This window comes from Scyliorhinus torazame, chromosome 7 (assembly GCF_047496885.1).
Source record: "Scyliorhinus torazame isolate Kashiwa2021f chromosome 7, sScyTor2.1, whole genome shotgun sequence".
In the NCBI taxonomy this organism is placed as follows: Eukaryota; Metazoa; Chordata; class Chondrichthyes; order Carcharhiniformes; family Scyliorhinidae; genus Scyliorhinus; species Scyliorhinus torazame.
In genome coordinates this window covers 139,639,087-139,656,328 of record NC_092713.1, presented here as the reverse complement: position 1 = coordinate 139,656,328, position 17,242 = coordinate 139,639,087, and the positions used below count along the sequence as shown (strand labels likewise).

The following is a 17,242-nucleotide window of genomic DNA, read 5'->3' as shown; positions in this document are numbered from 1 at the left end:
TGTTTCACATTGGGGCCGACATGCATGACCCAGGTATTTCCATTTTGGAGCAAGTGCAAGGAGAGACCTCTCCTCGCACTCAAAGCAACAGTGACTTTTCTTAAAACCGTTTTCTGAAAACAGTTTTGTGTGAAGAATATCTATACCAATGATATTTAATACTCAGCCCTCACTTGTTTTTCCTGTGGCTTTCTTTCGGACACTCCTGATCCTGCTTGATGACCCTCCTGCTTCCTGCCTCTCCCCTCCAGCTCGCTACCTCTTGATGACCGTCGTGCTCACCGTCTCCCACAATATTAAACTAATAATTACGGTACTAAAATTTGTAGTTTACACAACCGCTTTCATTTTTAAATGTATATTCACTTGCAGGATCCAATTTGAAGCAAGCATTCAAAACATTGAGAGTCTCTTTTGCTCTTAAAAGAACATTAGAGGTAGATTTTCAAGTTGCTACCTGAATGCAAAACTGATGGATGAAAGTTGGACATGCCGATCTGCAGCACCAGGTTTACAGTTGGGTGGCAAGTTGAATATTTATCCCATAGTAAATATTTAGACTGTAGGACTGAAACTTGTTAGTCTACATTAACATGCCTTGCAAACAAGTAGGCAGCCAGCTAGATTTCAGTCTCCTTGCTTCCAGATCAAATTCATCTTACCTTTTGCATAAGCCAAAGCTTCAAGCTTTTCCAGTGTTTTTCAAGATAAAGACTTTTTGTTGCCATGTTTCCTGCAGCGCTTCAGATTTTTAAAATTCTTCTGAATAACCTCGTAAATCTGGTCAAAGTATAGAAGTGGGCAGCACAGTGGCTAACCCTGTTGCTTCACAGCTCCAGGGTCCCAGATTCGATTGCCGGCTTGGGTCACTGTCTGTGTGGAGTCTGCACGTTCTCCCCGTGTCTGCATGGGATACCTCCAGGTGCTCCGGTTTCCTCCCACAAGTCCCGAAAGATGTGCTATTGGGTAATTTGGACATTCTGAATTCTCCCTCTGTGTACCCGAACAGGCGCTGGAATGTGGCGACTAGGGGCTTTTCACAGTAACTTCATTGCAGTGTTAATGTAAGCCTACTTGTGACAATAAAGATTATTATTAAAAAGTAAAAGTAGAAATCAAATGTATTTGAAACTCGCCAAAAAAAAACTAATTGAGGAGGCTAATTCTCCCCTCTGCCAGATCCAAATGGTTTGCAAGACAAAATTCCATTATCGAGCTGGAAAATACCATATTAATTCCACAGGAGTAAGTTTGCAAGATAAAATTCATGTGCATCCTGAGGATTAATTGTCTGGTAACACTACCTCTATTGCTATCGCCCCCTGGTATTATTGTCATATTGTGCCAGAATGCTTTCTGAAATGGCGCTATAAACTACAAGGAGTTTGCACCCCTGCTGTATTTGTAACAGAATTGATTTAATATGCGCACTCACTCCAGTACTTGGAGAAATAGAGACTGCGGTGCACATTTAGATTCTGTGATCTTTATATATTCCACTGTACATGATGCAATTCAGCAGTGGCAGTTTGGAATGAGAGCCAAAGTAGGTCAGTAATGGGAAGTGAGCTAGGTTAGGTCTTGCAAAAGAGCTCAGGTTTTTTCTTATGGCTCTCTGCAAAACTGCCCACAATCAGTTTTCCATTTCGAACTGGATTTTACCCTTTTTTTGTTGACTCATTTCGCCGCTTATCAAATGTAGAAAAATATCTGTTGTGTTATCATTTTTCAGTTTATTTCATTCTTTCACATTTTATTTTTGATTTGACTCAATTACTTCACTGCTCTCTTGGCCAATTTAACATCCTCTATTTTCCACAAAATTCTGCTCATCCTAAACTCTATCTCCATTTTGCCCACATCAAATCCTATTGAGTTGCTAAGCTGCATTGGCTCCCAGCCTCCTAATTCATATTTTCCTCTATTGCCGCAGAGGATTTAAGCACAAATCTATAGCCTCCTGGAGCACTACAAAACTCAACCCTCCATTCCCCTCTCACCAGTCTCATGCATTCTTCCCCTTCGCTCTATATTAGTGGTGTATTTTCAGCCTCCTAGGTTCTATGCTCTGGAATACTCCCTTTTGCTTCCTCCTCCCCCCGTTCCTTTAAGACCGTACTTTAAATTCAACTCTTTGACCTAGCTGTTGGTCATTCCGTTTCTTTGGCTTGATGTCCATTTCTTTATATACTTTTTGGGACATGTTTCTACATTCTTATTCTGCGTAAATACAGGTTATGCATTTTGTTGCTATTTATTGCTGGGTAATTCAATTGACTTAGAGCATTATTGCGTTTGACCATATGAGGGAGCTGAAGTAACAGAGTTCCAATCATGAAATTGCTGAGTGACTTCCAGATGTGTGATGATATTTCATCATAATGATGTCATTTCAAATGTTGAACCATTCCTATAAAATCTGATGGAAAATATTGTAATTCGATTTATCCTCTGCCACTGAGTGTTCGTCAATTCTGCTGTGATTTTTCCCTGCAAACATATGGCACGATTCAACAGGAGCTTTGACAAAGAGTCACCCAGACTCAAAATGTTAGCTCACTTTTCTCTCCACAGATGCTGCCAGACATGCTGAGGTTGTCCAGTATTTTCTGGTTTTGAGTGACAACGCATTTGTGGCAGTTTTTTTTGGGATTTTCCCACTGGCTCTGTCAACGAGTTTCATATCGCTATCCAATGACACTTGCGTTAACTTTTTAGACACTTAGGAGTTTCTCACCAGTTTAGCCCACACGTAGAATTTTTTTCAGCATTGGGAAGCTGAACTCTGAGATCGGGCCGCCATTTTGAAAGGGTGCCCTGGTCTGTGCCCTGGGAGACAGGGAGGGGTGCGGGGTGGAGTAGTGCCCAAGTGAGGACACCCCACTTTGGGGTCTCCGGAGGCCCACTCTTCAGGCCCCCCGCACCCCCTTCTAGACCCTCCCTGCCACCCCCCCAACCCAACATCCCCTACTTACCTACCATGCACAACCACCACCCTTCATATTCCCCTCCTTTCATGGGCATGGCCCCCTCGGTCCCTGAGCTTTGACAGAGTCACGCTGGCACTCAGGCACCCTTGCACTGGCACCCAGGCAGTGCTCCTGCCAGCTTGGCAGTGTCATCAAGGCACCTTGGCAGTGCAGGTGGCAGTGCCAAGGTGCCAGCTGGGCCAAGGCACCATGTTCCAGGGGGTGGACCAGGGAGGCACCCTGCACTGGCCCTGACCACCTAGGGATTTCCGATAGACACCCCGGGTGCCGTTTCGCCTGGCCACGTTTATGTGCAGCAGTGTTGAACGGCGCCCGGCTACAGCCTCACTGGGATGGCCTGTAGATCCCGGGAGGCTGGTAGAACCCGAGAATGTTCGCCAAAGTCAGTTTAAAACCGACTTCAGCGTATGCCATTTGGTCCCGCGCCTTTTGGACGTGCTTCTATGTTCAACACCTCACGTGACTTGGGTAGATCCCGCGAGGTATGAAGGCTGTCGGGAAACTCGTGGGAGGCCTCTCCCGGCATTCACTGGCCGCACAGTGCTCGAGCTAGATCACAAAATGGCTGGTGGATCGTGCCCTTAGTGGTGGGCGTCCTGTGCTCTAACTTTACACAATGTAAAGTGTTTGGAATAATTTTCACTTGAGCGTTCTGCCCCAAAACATTCTAACTCCCAAAGAAGCAACTCTTTATATGACACAGTGCATATTGTAAGGTCTGTCACTAATATGTTAACGTTTTGCCAACCCAACTTGTGTTCTCTGTGGTAATGAAAGTATTTTTGAGCCAAAGAATATGGTTTTAATTTTTTTCTTTCCCCTGAAATAGTCCTACTGGGATGCCCTTCACTGTTGGACTGAATCCAGGTTCCCATCTCTCACCAGATGATGTAGAGCAACAGGCAGCTCTTCTTCTAGCCTGTTCTGGTGAAGATATGCTAGCTTCCTTACCACCTGTCAACATGTATGACCTTCTTGGAGCCCTCCAGGTAAATTGTACTTAATAAAACCATCACCAGTTTTTTGTATATGGTTTTCTCCTCCTTTCAATCAATAAATAACCAGCCATAAGAAACTGTATGGAGTGAGCAAGTATAAACGCTGTATACTGCTGCTTTGTACTTGAACTATATCTGTCTGTTACCGTTGCTCTTTCACTTGAATCTTATCAGTCTTTGTGGTGCAATTGGTTAACGGGTTTGGCTGTTAACTGGGTGTTTGCTGGTTTGAGCCCATTCAAGGGCGCATTTTCCACTGTTTGGGGGCTGGTTTAGCTCACTTGGCTAGACAGCTGTTCGTGACGCAGAGCAAGGCCAGCAGTGTGGGTTCAATTCCCGTACCGGCTGAGGTTATTCATGAAGACCCGTCTTCTCAACCTTGCCACTCGCCTGAGGTGTGGTGATCCTCAGGTTAAATTGCCACCAGTCAGCTCTCCCTCAAAAGGGAAAGCAACCTATGCTCATCTGGGACTATGGCGACTTTACCTTTACAATTGAATCTAAATCTATTCATCCTCCAATACTTGGATATTCAGCCACTATTTTAAAACTTTGCCATTTCCAAAAGAACTTGCCCGTAATCTGTGTTTGGTAGTTTTCCAGAAAATGTTTATTCCATGAACAACTTGAAGGTGCCATTGCAACGTGTTTCATTGTCTTGATATTGGGGGGCACATATTGTGTCAAAGTTCATAAGTTGGGCATAGTGTAGTACAGTAAGCCGTTAGCATTTAAGTCTGTAAGTAAATGATCAATGGCAAAGAAAGGACAGCTTTCCCAGTCTACAATCAAACAGACAATCTGGTAGCTAACTATCCATCTCACAGCCATATTTAATTTGGAACATTAACTCGGCAGCATCTCAGGAGCTAGAAGCAGATTTATTTCCAGTGTTTTGGTTAAATTTTCAGCATTAGCAGTATTTTTCCTTTATCCATCTATTTGTGGTGCTGAAATTTGGGAATTGGGAACATTGTAAAATCATTTTTGCGAAATAGAGGGATCACCGTACAATCTTATCAATTGCATAACATTAAGTGAGGTTTATATTTTATTTAAAACTTCATGGTTAATGTGCCCTTACGAGGGCACAGTTGTATCTCTAGGTTACTCTACGATAGAGATTTTCATATACTAATGTCTGAATGAGGTAACCTGCTCTGGATTGCCCTGAAATTGACCTTGGATTAATTATCACGTCATTTGCAATTAGCTTTTTGGTATGAAGAAATAAATGGATTTTACAACCTTTCAGAATTAAATAAATGCTTTTAAGCTAGTATAGGTCTAACTGCCAAAACAAAAGGATCACTTTATGCAAGTTTTGCAGACATCACGGGCGGGGTTCTCTAAAAATGGGGCTATGTCCCCACGCCGGCGGGATAACCGGCGCCAACCACTCCCCGAAAGTGAGGAATTCTCTAGTTTCTCGGGGGCTCGGTTGACGCCAGAGTGGTTGCCGCCGCTCTAGCTGGCGCCAAAGGGCTGGCGCGGGTTCACGCATGCGCGGAACGGCCGGCGTATTTCCGCGCATGTGCGGGGGTTCTCTTCTCCGCGCCGGCCCCCTGGGCAATATGGTGGAGCCCTACAGGGATCCGGCACGGAGGAAAGAAGGGCCCCAATGGAACCAGCCCGCCTGCAGATTGGTAAGCCCTGATCGCGGGCCAGGCCACCTTGGGGGCCCCCCCCCCCAGGGTCGGATCTCCCACGCCGGAGAATAGGGCAGCCGGCATCAAGGCGGGGGGGGCGGGATTCGTGCCTCCCCTGGGGATTCTCCGACCCAGCGGGGGGTCGGAGAACCCCGGCTCACGTCTACAGCTCTTTATTCAGCCCACCTGCTGTTTCATAGCTCTATGCCTTCTGACTTAACTAAACAACATGGGTCATCTTTTGAGCTGTCATTTCTTGAGATTTTCTGTCAATCTCTAAAGCTCAGCATTTTAATTATCTTGCCTTTGAAGCAACTGTGCTAACCACTGTGCTACCGTGCCCCCATCCATTCCTGTTGATCATGCCTCTTGAATTTCCTCAAAGACTCTGCATTGAACGTTAACACGAACTAAACATGCACATGCTGACCCCACAGCAGCAAAGGCTTTCCTCAAAATTAGGGATGGCAAACTGATCTGGACACAGTAGTACACTTCATTCTGTCGTGCAACATTGACCGTTGGCTCAATCGTGCAGTACAAAATACTGTCCCTGACACAATAGCAGGACTTGCCTCGGATGCCAAGAAACATTGTATTATTGGTTCCTTTTTTTTCATCTCCCAACTGAGCAGTGAATGTGAACAGGAACCTTGTTCCACTTAGAGCCTGGAGAAATAACTGAGAGGTTCCTTACTTTCTGCACTGCCCAAAACATCCTATTGAGAGAGTTGGCTAGGCCTCTTCCTTTGCCAGATTTTTTTTTTCTTGCATACCGTCTCCCGGCCCCACTTCCTTCTCTTCCTCCTGTTGTTTTCTTCCCGATCTCTTCCTCTGTCCCAATCCCTGCTGATTTTTGACATTTTATAGGAATAGCACAAAATGAAGAGATTTAATTTCTGAAGTTATGCTGCTCATAATATTGAGTTCCCATAACATTAACATTTCTTGTGGTATGGTTAATGTGGAATTAATTCCTGCAAATCTAGAAGGTCAGGTCTGAATTATGTTAACTCCCCTTGGCTGGGGTGTATGTTAAGATACTACAGTTGACGTTGCTGTCTTTAAAAATGGGATAGGAGCAAATGAACTAGTTTTCACATTCCTGTCCAGGTCTTGTGCCCCTGCTAGAAAGCATTGGTACGTAGACACCAGATCAAGTCTGGGTTAACCAAGGTGTCCTGAAGGGTTGAGGCAGCCTGTTAGGCTCATTGATGGAGAATTTCAACTTGAAGAGCAGCAAGCATTTGTGGAGATGTACCTTGGCAATCATTTGGAGGCCAGTCATCTCAGTTCCAGGACATCACTGCAGGAGTTCCTCAGGGTAGTGTCCTACCTTACCCACCTTCAGCTGCTTCATCAATGACCTTCCATCCATTGTAAGTTCAGAAGTGGGGATGTTCAGTGATGATTGCACAATGCACCGCAGCATTTGAGACATGCTAGAAGTTGCTGTTGACAAGAAAGTGAACTGAACCAACCATATAAATACTGTGGCTACAAGCCAGAGGCTGGAATTCTGCAGCGAGTAATTCCCATCCATTAATCTTGTTGAATATATAAATAACCAGGGGACTTCCAGTGGTGGCATGTAGGAAGAGTCATGCACAAAGTGGCACCTATGCCCACATCGCTCGCATCAACAGCCACTTTGAAGGGTTTGGTATAATCTGGGATGACTAACACAGGAGCAGTGGTTAACTCAGCCTTCAGGCTGCCAAATGCCTGTTGACACTCCGCTGTCCACTGGAATTTGTTACGCTTCTTGAGCAAGTCCGTCAGTGGAGCGACCACACTGCTAAAATTTGGTACAAATTTCTGGTAAAATCCATTCAGACCAAGAAATCGCATTATTTCCCGTTGTGTCGAGGGTATCGGAAACTCCCCAATAACGTTCGTTTTCACATCCCTGGGACCAGTCGACCCTGGCCGATTGTATGGCCAAGGAAAGTGACTTGGGCTTTTCCAAATTCACTTTTGGCTAGGTTTATCACCAAACCCGCCTCCTGAAGTCGATCGAATAACTCCCTCAGATGTTTTAAATGTTCTTTCCATGTCTGGCTGAAAACTACCAGATCGTCGATGTATACCGCACAATTGGGTAATCCTGAAACGACTGTATTAGTTAACCATTGAAATGTTGTTGGGGCGTTTTTCATGCCAAATGGCATAAATTTGAACTAATATACCATCTGGAGTCACAAAAGGTGAAATCTCCTTCACCCTTTCAGATAAAGGTACTTGCCAGTAACCTTTCAGTAAATCCAATTTGGAAGTCAATGCAATCCTCCAAATGTGGGATAGGATAAGAGTCCGTTCTTGTAACTGCATTCACCTTTCGATAGTTCACATACAACCGTTGGGTACTGTCTGGTTTAGGTACTATCATTATGGATGAGCTCCATTGGCTGCAACCCACTTCAATTATGCCATTTTTAAGCATACTCTCAATCTCTTTGTTAACCTGTGCCAATTTTAAAGGGTTAAGTCTGGATGGATGTTGTTTGATTGGAACAGCATTTCCCACATCTACATCATGTATAGCCATTTTAGTACTTCCCAATTTATCTCTACAAACCTGCCCATGTGATATCAATAACTCTTTCAGGTCAGTTTGGTTTTCCTCTGGAAGGTAACTTAACAATTCATCCCAATTTTTAAGAACATCCTCATTTTCCAATTTAATTTGAGGTATGTCAAATTCACAGTCATCTGGATTTGGTTCGTCATTAAAACCTCCTTTTTCTCTCCTTCCCTTTCAAAGTACCTTTTAAGCATATTCACATGACACACTCGGTGAGTCTTCCTTCTACCTGGTGTTTTTACCACATAATTCACCTCACTTAATTTCCTTTCAATCTGATACGGTCCACAAAACCTTGCTTTTAAAGGCTCCCCTACCACTGGTAACAACACTAAAACTTTATCCCCACTGGGAAAACTACGAACTTTGGATTTCTTGTCAGCTACCTGTTTCATCACATTTTGTGCCACTTTCAAATGTTGTCTAGCCAATTCACCTGCTCGATTTAATCGTTCCCTAAAATTTGACACGTAATCCAATAGTGTAATTTCCGATTTCTCACCCACCAATTTTTCCTTAATTTAAGTGGTCCTCTTACCTCATGACCAAAAATTAGTTCAAAAGGACTAAATTTGGTAGACTCATTAGGTACATCCCTAATTGCAAACAGTACGAATGGAATTCCTTTATCCCAACCCTCTGGATAATTTTGACAATACACCCTCAACTTTGTCTTTAATGTCTGATGCCACCTTTCTAATGCTCCCTGCGATTCTGGATGGTACGCAGTTGATTTAAATTGTTTTATTCCTAAGCTATCTATAACTTCTTTGAATAACTTTGAAGTAAAATTTGTTCCTTGATCCGATTGAATTTCTGTGGATAGTCCATATCTAGTAAAGAATTTAAGTAACTCCTCCACAATCCTTTTAGCTGTAATATTACGTACTGGAATGGCCTCTGGAAACCTAGTAGACACATCCATTACAGTCAAAAGATATTGATTCCCACTTTTTGTTTCAGGAAGCGGTCCTACACAATCGATTAGGACCCTTGTAAATGGTTCCTCAAATGCTGGAATGGGTATTAAGGGCGCTGGTTTTATCACTGCTTGAGGTTTCCCTATCACTTGACATGTGTGACATGATTGACAAAATTTAACTACATCTTTATGTAGTTCAGGCCAATAAAAATGTTTCTGTATTTTAGCTTGAGTTTTCCTTATTCCCAAATGACCTCCCATTGGTACCTCATGTGCAACTCGCAACACCTCGTTTCTATACCCTACCAGCAATACTACTTGATGAACTTCTGCCCACTTTTCATCCGCCTGTATATGTACAGGTCTCCATTTTCTCATCAAGATATAATTTTTACGGTAATAACACTCTGGTATACTCTCAGATTCCTCTTCCGTATATGCTTTCTGATATATCCGTTTTATTTCTACATCTTTCTGTTGTAACTCCGCCAATTTTCCTGAACTAAAAATGTCCGCCTCATCCTCCACCTGTTCTTGTTCTTTTAAAACCATCTGATCAAAAATCGTTTCTGATAATTACACTTCAACTTCATCTTAACTCTTTGATTTCTCCTCTTGTCTTAACCTGTGACTTTGTGACCTTGTTACTACACAATCCGGAAAAATCCCAGGATATTCGTCCTTCAACACGTGACTGATTTTCCAATGGCTTATCAACCACAGTAGGCATCACTCCCACCTGCGATCCAGCTATATCATTACCCAAGATAAACTGTATTCCTGGACAAGATAGTTTCTCTATTACTCCTACTACCACGTCACCACTCTTCACTGGACTTTCCAAACTTACCTTATATAATGGAACGCTACTCCTCTCACCCTGAATTCCACATATCACCACCTTTTCTGGCAATATTCTTCCCAAACTACATAATTCCTCATCTCTTACCATTAAAGATTGACTAGCCCCTGTATCTCTTAAAATTGTGACTTCTTTACCTGCTCCTCCTGATACACATGAGTAAACTTTACCCACACAAGTAAATTCTTTAAAGACATCTGGCACCCTCTTAACAATTACTTCTTGAACAGGCTGTACAATCGTTTTCACCTCCTTCGCTTCCCTTGGGCTTTTCTTTACCACTCTAACAAACCCGTGCACTGTCTTATCCTGTTTTACGACATCAGCCTTCCCAGTGCTTTTCTTCAATCACCAACACTGTGACTTTACATGACCTAGTTTATTACAGTGAAAACATCTGAAACTTTTCATTTCTTTTCCACCTTCCTGGATTTCTTTTTTAATCTGAGATACACTCTCTTTATTGTCTCCCATCAGATCACCTTTACCTTTACCACTTGAGTATTTCTCATGTCCCCAGTTTCTATCCCTCACCGGCTGAAACTAATGTTGGAAACCAATCTTTGATTTATGAACTAATTCATAATCGTCTGCCATTTCCGCTGCTAATCTCGCAGTTTTAACCCTCTGTTCTTCCACATGAGTTCTCACTACATCAGGAATAGAATTTTTAAACTCCTCCAAAAGTATAATTTCTCTTGAGAGCTTCATACGTTTGGTCTATTTTCAAAGCCCTTAGCTACCTATCAAAATTACTCTGTTTGATCCTTTCAAACTCCATGTATGTTTGACCAAATTCTTTCCTTAAATTTCTAAACCTTTGTCAGGCACTAGCTCATATGCACTTAAGATGGATTTCTTTACCTCCTCATACGTTCCAGATACCTCCTCCAGTAGTGATGCAATGACTTCACTAACTCTAACCTACCAGCTTTGTTTGAATCAGTAACACCCACATGTCCTGTGGCCATTTCATTTGTTTAGCTACCTTCTCAAATGAAATGAAAAAGGCTTCCACTTCCTCCTCGTCAAACCCTGGCAATGCTTGGACATATTTAAATAGATTCCAACCAAGCCTTCGACTATGATGCTCTTTCTCACTATCCTCATCATTATCATCCAACTGTACGTTTCCCTTTACGTCTGCCAATTTTAACTGATTGTCATGTTTCATGGCCATTTTCTGAAGTTCAAACTCCCTCTCTTTATCTTTTTCCCTGATCTGTATCTCCCTTTCTTTCACTTTTTGTTCTGCTAGGGCTATTCTTTCTTTTCTCCTTTCTTCTCTCTCCTTTTCTTTTTCCTCTCTCTCTCTCTCTCTCTCTCTTTCTTTTTCCTCTCTCTCACTCCCGTATGCAAGCCTCTTGACTTCTTTCTCATGTTCCATTTGTTTAATTTGCAACTGAATTTTTGCCACTTCCAATGAGTCAAACTCTATCTCAGACAACTTTAAATGCTTAACTAACGCCATAATTACCTCATCTTTTCGCATTTTGACAGGTAATGTTAACTGCAATGTTCTTGCCAAATCTAACAGTCTGCCTTTCGTTTCTGTCCGTAAAGTACTACGTGTGACATTCTCCACCCACAAAAACTTCTGAGCCTCTGAAAGAGCCATTGTTCACAACACTCTCCCCACTTAAACTAAAATACCACACCGGAAAAGCAACAATCCTTCACTGTCTTTATGTTCACAAAAGCCAATCCAATAGATAGACTTTTATCCCCCTCAAGTCCCCAATTGTTATGGGCGAGGAGTTTTCAGAACCCCAAAATGTATCATGGAGTTCAACCAACTTCCCCATTTCATGTATTTGTTGCTTTTCCTAGCACACGGCTTGTTCCCTAGGTGTGGTATTACAATTATGGACATGTGGGCTTTCAAACACAGAACACTGTTTATTCCATGAACTCAACTTAACATCTTAAATAAACATTTGATCTCTTTATACCCCTTAATTCAAAGATACCTCAGAAAATATTGCAACAGTAAATAATTTCTTAAAATGTTCCTTCAAATTTCCAAGAGACTTAACACCTTTTAAACAAAATCACTTCAGGTTAAAGGCTTTACTATTATGTGTTTAAATCACCCAAATGATCCAGAGATGGTCTTTTATGGCAGAGATCCAGCTCACTGCAAACACAGACGCACACAAGCTGCTTTTCAAACTGCAAAACTAAAAACTGCAAAATGGCTGACCTGACCTCAGCTCCACCCACTCTCTGACATCACTGTTTTCTTAAAGGTACATTGCTTAAACATCCATGTCTTAAAGGTACTCTCACATGACAGTGTTAATACTTTATATCTGTCTTCACCCAAGAGAATGAGGATGTAGGGATGGAACTCCAGGAGAGAGACTGTGAGGTGCTTGAAGAAATTGTCATTGGGAGTGACAAGGTATTGGAGGTGTAGGCAGGTTTAATATTGGACAAATCTCCAGATCCGGGTGAATTGTGTCCAACCCATCCATGAACCATCTCATCCCCTCCTCCCCAGGCAAGGGCTCCAACTTATACAGCCTCCTATAGAAGGCCTCAAATACCCCACTCACCACTTTACCCCTCTTGTCCCTTTCCCAACCAATCTCCCTTGCCGCTGCCTGCTTCCTCAGCTTAACAGCATCCTATACATCCTTTCCCCCCCCCTTTTTTTGTTAAAGTTAATGAATTGATAACATCCTTTATATGGGTAAGCACGAGCCCAAAGATCCATAGGGCAGTTCTTCAGAGGGACAGCCAACCCTTGGAGGGGGGGGGGGGGGGGGGGGGGGAACCACGTTGTCTAATTTGCTCTTCTATTACTGGACAGTCAATATTGACCCGGGCTCCATATGAGGGATAGATGGAGGTGGGTGCGTGTAGGGCTCCTTGCTTAGGTGCATTTGTAATGACCTCGCTTCCACTTTCGCCGGCGAGGTATTCTCCGAGCTCTGCGGTTGTGTCCTCTCTAAAGATTTTGAAGCAATTTAGTTACCATTTTAAGCTTGAAATTGGTTGTCAAATCTGACCCATCTAACAGTACTTTAAGAAGATGTTGAAAGCCGTGAAAAAGAATATTGGAAAGAAGGGGGCGAGTTGTAGCCCTTGATCGGAGATGGAGAAGGTGCAAAGCTCGTTGGAGCAAAGATGGCAGAGGCGTCCTCGTCGGGTGGGGCCGCACCTATCACAGTGGATACACCAATGGCAATCGAATTTGAGACCGATTGCCAAGTACTTAGAAAGGCTAGGAAGGGTGATGCTGGGACCCTCAAAGTCTGTGGAGGACGTACTGAGCCCGATGAGACATTGGGAACAACTTTGCAGGCGGTGCGGGGGCATGGAGAGGTGCTGAAGGGGTTGGAGGAGACCTTGTCACGGCACAACAACCAATTAGCCTCACTGAAAGCTGAGCTGCTGGTGATGGAGGAGAGGAATAAGGGTCTGAGGCTTACGGTCGAGGACCCGGAGAACAGGACGAGGTTAGCCCTGCTACCTCACGGCACCGAGGACACTGGTTCAATTGCGGCTCTGGATCACCCATGTGGAGTTTGCACATTCTCCCTGTGTCTGCGTGGGTCTAACCCCCACAATCCAAAAAGATGTGTAGGGTAGGTGAATTGGTCACGCTAAATTGGCCCTTAATTGTAAAAAAAGAATTGGATACTTTAAATTTCAAAAATAAAATAAAGTGAAGTCGGCGTTGTATAAGAAGTGGTGTGCGTGTTAGTTTGGTGTACTCAGCGAGATTGAAAGGCACTCGCAACTCAAAGGATCACTTTTTCAAGATCTCAGAGGAGATGGAGGCTTTCATCAAAAAACAGGAACTTGGGACTGAAATGAGTGGGTTTGAATGGAATTTTAATGGATGTTGACAGGACGGATTGTTTGGGGTTAAATATGTTTGCATATATGTTTGGAGTCTATATGTTGTTGGGGGAGTGATTGGGGGGAGGGGGCAAAGAAGTTGGGGAAGGATGAAGGCAGTAATGGGGATAATATGTGGCCCAAGATGGTAGATTAAGAAGTGTTTAGGCCTTCCTTTGTAGTGGAACGGGGGTCCTACCTTACTAGCAGTTGGAGCTCAGCTAGTGAATGGAAGTGAGGTGGGGGGTGGGGCTGCGGCCTGTTGGACCTGTTCAGACAGATTTTGATGAGCCTAGGTGTGTTTCGTGGGAGGGGGATGGTAAGTTAGATTGCTGACGGTGACATAGGTTTTTTTCTTTGTCTCATCTTTTGGGTGGGGCTGGTGGCCATCTTGGTGGGCGTTGGCCCCAAGAACTTACGAGTGGGTGGGGATAATCCCTCGTGGTGGGAATAGCTGACTTGAGAGGAGAGGCATGAGACACCCCTGGTCAGACCAGTTAAGTGGAACGTTGGGGCTTTTGGGGGGCCAGTGAAACGATTGAGAATTTTCTCTCATCTGAAGAATTTAAGGACCGATGTGATGCTTTTGAAGGAGACCCACATGTGGGTGGGGATCAGACTAGGCTTTCGAAGGGCTGGATGAGCCAGGTGTTTCACTCGGGCTTTGTTAGCAGGGCCTGGAGGGTGGCCATCTTAATAAATAAGAGTCAGTTTTCTGGCGGGAAGGGTCGTGGCAACAATCTCCTCATGAATGTTACATCGTCCCAATTTGGAGCATATACATTCACCAACACCACTAACTTTGCAGTGTTGTGGCATATCAGGGAGGTAGATAGGTATAGTCACTAGTGTTGTGGCAAATCAGGGAGGTAGATACCTATAGTCACTGGAACACTGCAAAGTAAGTTAATGGTGTTGGTGAATATATATGCTCCAAATTGGGACGATATAACATTCATGAGATTGTTGGCCGCAATACCAGACTTGGATACGCATCAGTTAGTGTTGGGGGGAGACTTGAATTGTGAGTTGAATCCAAAACTAGATTGGTCTAAACTGAAGAAGTTGGCCCCTCTGGGGTAGCAACGTGCTGTTGGCATTTATGGAGGAGATGGGGGCAGATCCATGGCGGTTTATGCACAATGGGGGTAAGGAATTCTCCTCTTCTCCCCAGTAAAGTATATTTGAAAATAGTTTTTTTTATGATGGGAAAGTCTCTTAGCCTGGGATGAGGAAAGCTGAATAGTCATTTCAGGCCATGCTCCACACCTGCTTGATTGGTGTTAGAAATAGTTCCGGTTCAGCATCCAGCATGGGTTATTGGCAGACTTGGGGTTCTGTGAATGATTAACGAGGGCAATAGACAAATGGGTCATCACACTCTTTGGTTCTATGGGAGGGCCTGAAAGCAGTGATTAGAGGGGCGATCATTTCACAAAAGGCACATATGGATAGGGAGTCAAGGGAGCCATGCCAAAAGTTGGGAGAGGATATCTTGGATGTAGACCGCAGGTACTGGAATGACCCAACCTCAGAGCTCCTGGCTAGCAGGAAGAAGCTGCAGATGCAGTTTGACCTGTTGCCTACAGACAAGGCGGTGTGCCAGTTGCTCCAGGGGATGTATGTATGTGTATGGGGAGAAGGCCATCATTTCTTGGCTTGCCAGTTCAGGGCAGGTGATGAGAGATCATCCACATCAGAAACTCGGGTGGCAGGCTGGTGTCCGTGCCGCACAAAGTTAATGGGGCATTTGAAACATTTTATGATAACCTTTATAGGTTGGAGCTGTCGGCAGGGAGGAGATAAGGTATGTTGAAGTTCCTGGAGGGCTCAAGAGTTTCCCGAGGTGGAGGAGGAAGAGCATGAATGGTTAGAACATAAGAACATAAGAACTAGGAGCAGGAGTATGCCATCTGGCCCCTCGAGCCTGCTCCGCCATTCAATGAGATCATGGCTGATCTTTTGTGGACTCAGCTCCACCTTCCGGCCCGAACACCATAACCCTTAATCCCTTTATTCTTCAAAAAATTATCTATCTTTATCTTAAAAACATTTAATGAAGGAGCCTCTACTGCTTCACTGGGCAAGGAATTCCATAGATTCACAACCCTTTGGGTGAAGAAGTTCCTCCTAAACTCAGTCCTAAATCTACTTCCCCTTATTTTGAGGCTATGCCCCCTACTTCTGCTTTCACCCGCCAGTGGAAACAACCAGCCCGCATCTATCCTATCTATTCCCTTCATAATTTTATATGTTTCTATAAGATCCCCCTCATCCTTCTAAATTCCAACGAGTACAGTCCCAGTCTACTCAACCTCTCCTCGTAATCCAACCCCTTCAGCTCTGGGATTAACCTAGTGAATCTTCTCTGCACACCCTCTGGTGCCAGTACGTCCTTTGTCAAGCAAGGAGACCAAAACTGAACACAATACTCCAGGTGTGGCCTCACTAACACCTTATGCAATTGCAGCATAACCTCCCTAGTCTTAAACTCCATCCCTCTAGCAATGAAGGACAAAATTCCATTTGCCACCGTAATCACCTGTTGCACCTGTAAACCAACTTTTTGCGACTCATGCACTAGCACACCCAGGTCTCTCTGCACAGCAGCATGTTTTAATATTTTATCATTTAAATAATAATCCCTTTTGCTGTTATTCCTACCAAAATGGATAACCTCACATTTGTCAAAATTGTATTCCATCTGCCAGACCCTAGCCCATTCACTTAGCCTATCCAAATCCCTCTGCAGACTTCCAGTATCCTCTGCACTTTTTGTTTACCACTCATCTTAGTGCCGTCTGCAAACTTGGATACATTGCCCTTGGTCCCCAACTCCAAATCATCTATGTAAATTGTGAACAATTGCGGGCCCGTCACTGATCCCTGAGGGACACCACTAGCTACTGATTGCCATCCAGAGAAACACCCATTAATCCCCACTCTTTGCTTTCTAGTAATTAACCAATCCTCTATCCATGCTACTACTTTCCCCTTAATGCCATGCATCTTTATCTTATGCAGCAACCTTTTTTGTGGCAACTTGTCAAAGGCTTTCTGGAAATCCAGATATACCACATCCATTGGCTCCCCGTTATCTACCGCACTGGTAATTTCCTCAAAAAATTCCATTAAATTAGTTAGGCACGACCTGCCCTTTATGAACCCATGCTGCATCTGCCCAATATGACAATTTCCATCCAGATGCCTCGCTATTTCTTCCTTGATGATATTTTCCAGCATCTTCCCTACTACCGAAGTTAAGCTCACTGGCCTATAATTACCCGCTTTCTGCCTACCTCCTTTTTTAAACAGCAGTGTCATGTTTGCTAATTTCCAATCTGCCGGGACCACCCCAGAGTCTAGTGAATTTTGGTAAATTAGCACT

General features: G+C 43.8%; 1 protein-coding gene across 3 annotated transcripts in view; it reads left to right on the top strand.

The window, feature by feature from the left end:
* tada1 (transcriptional adaptor 1) overlaps positions 1 to 17,242 on the top strand; it is a 114,940-nt gene that overhangs the window by 33,258 nt on the left and 64,440 nt on the right. For all 3 annotated transcript variants that reach the window (XM_072511571.1, XM_072511570.1, XM_072511572.1), the window contains one exon: positions 3,820 to 3,979. In XM_072511571.1, the coding sequence (XP_072367672.1) occupies positions 3,820 to 3,979 (160 nt within the window). The remainder of the gene's footprint in view (positions 1 to 3,819; positions 3,980 to 17,242) is intronic.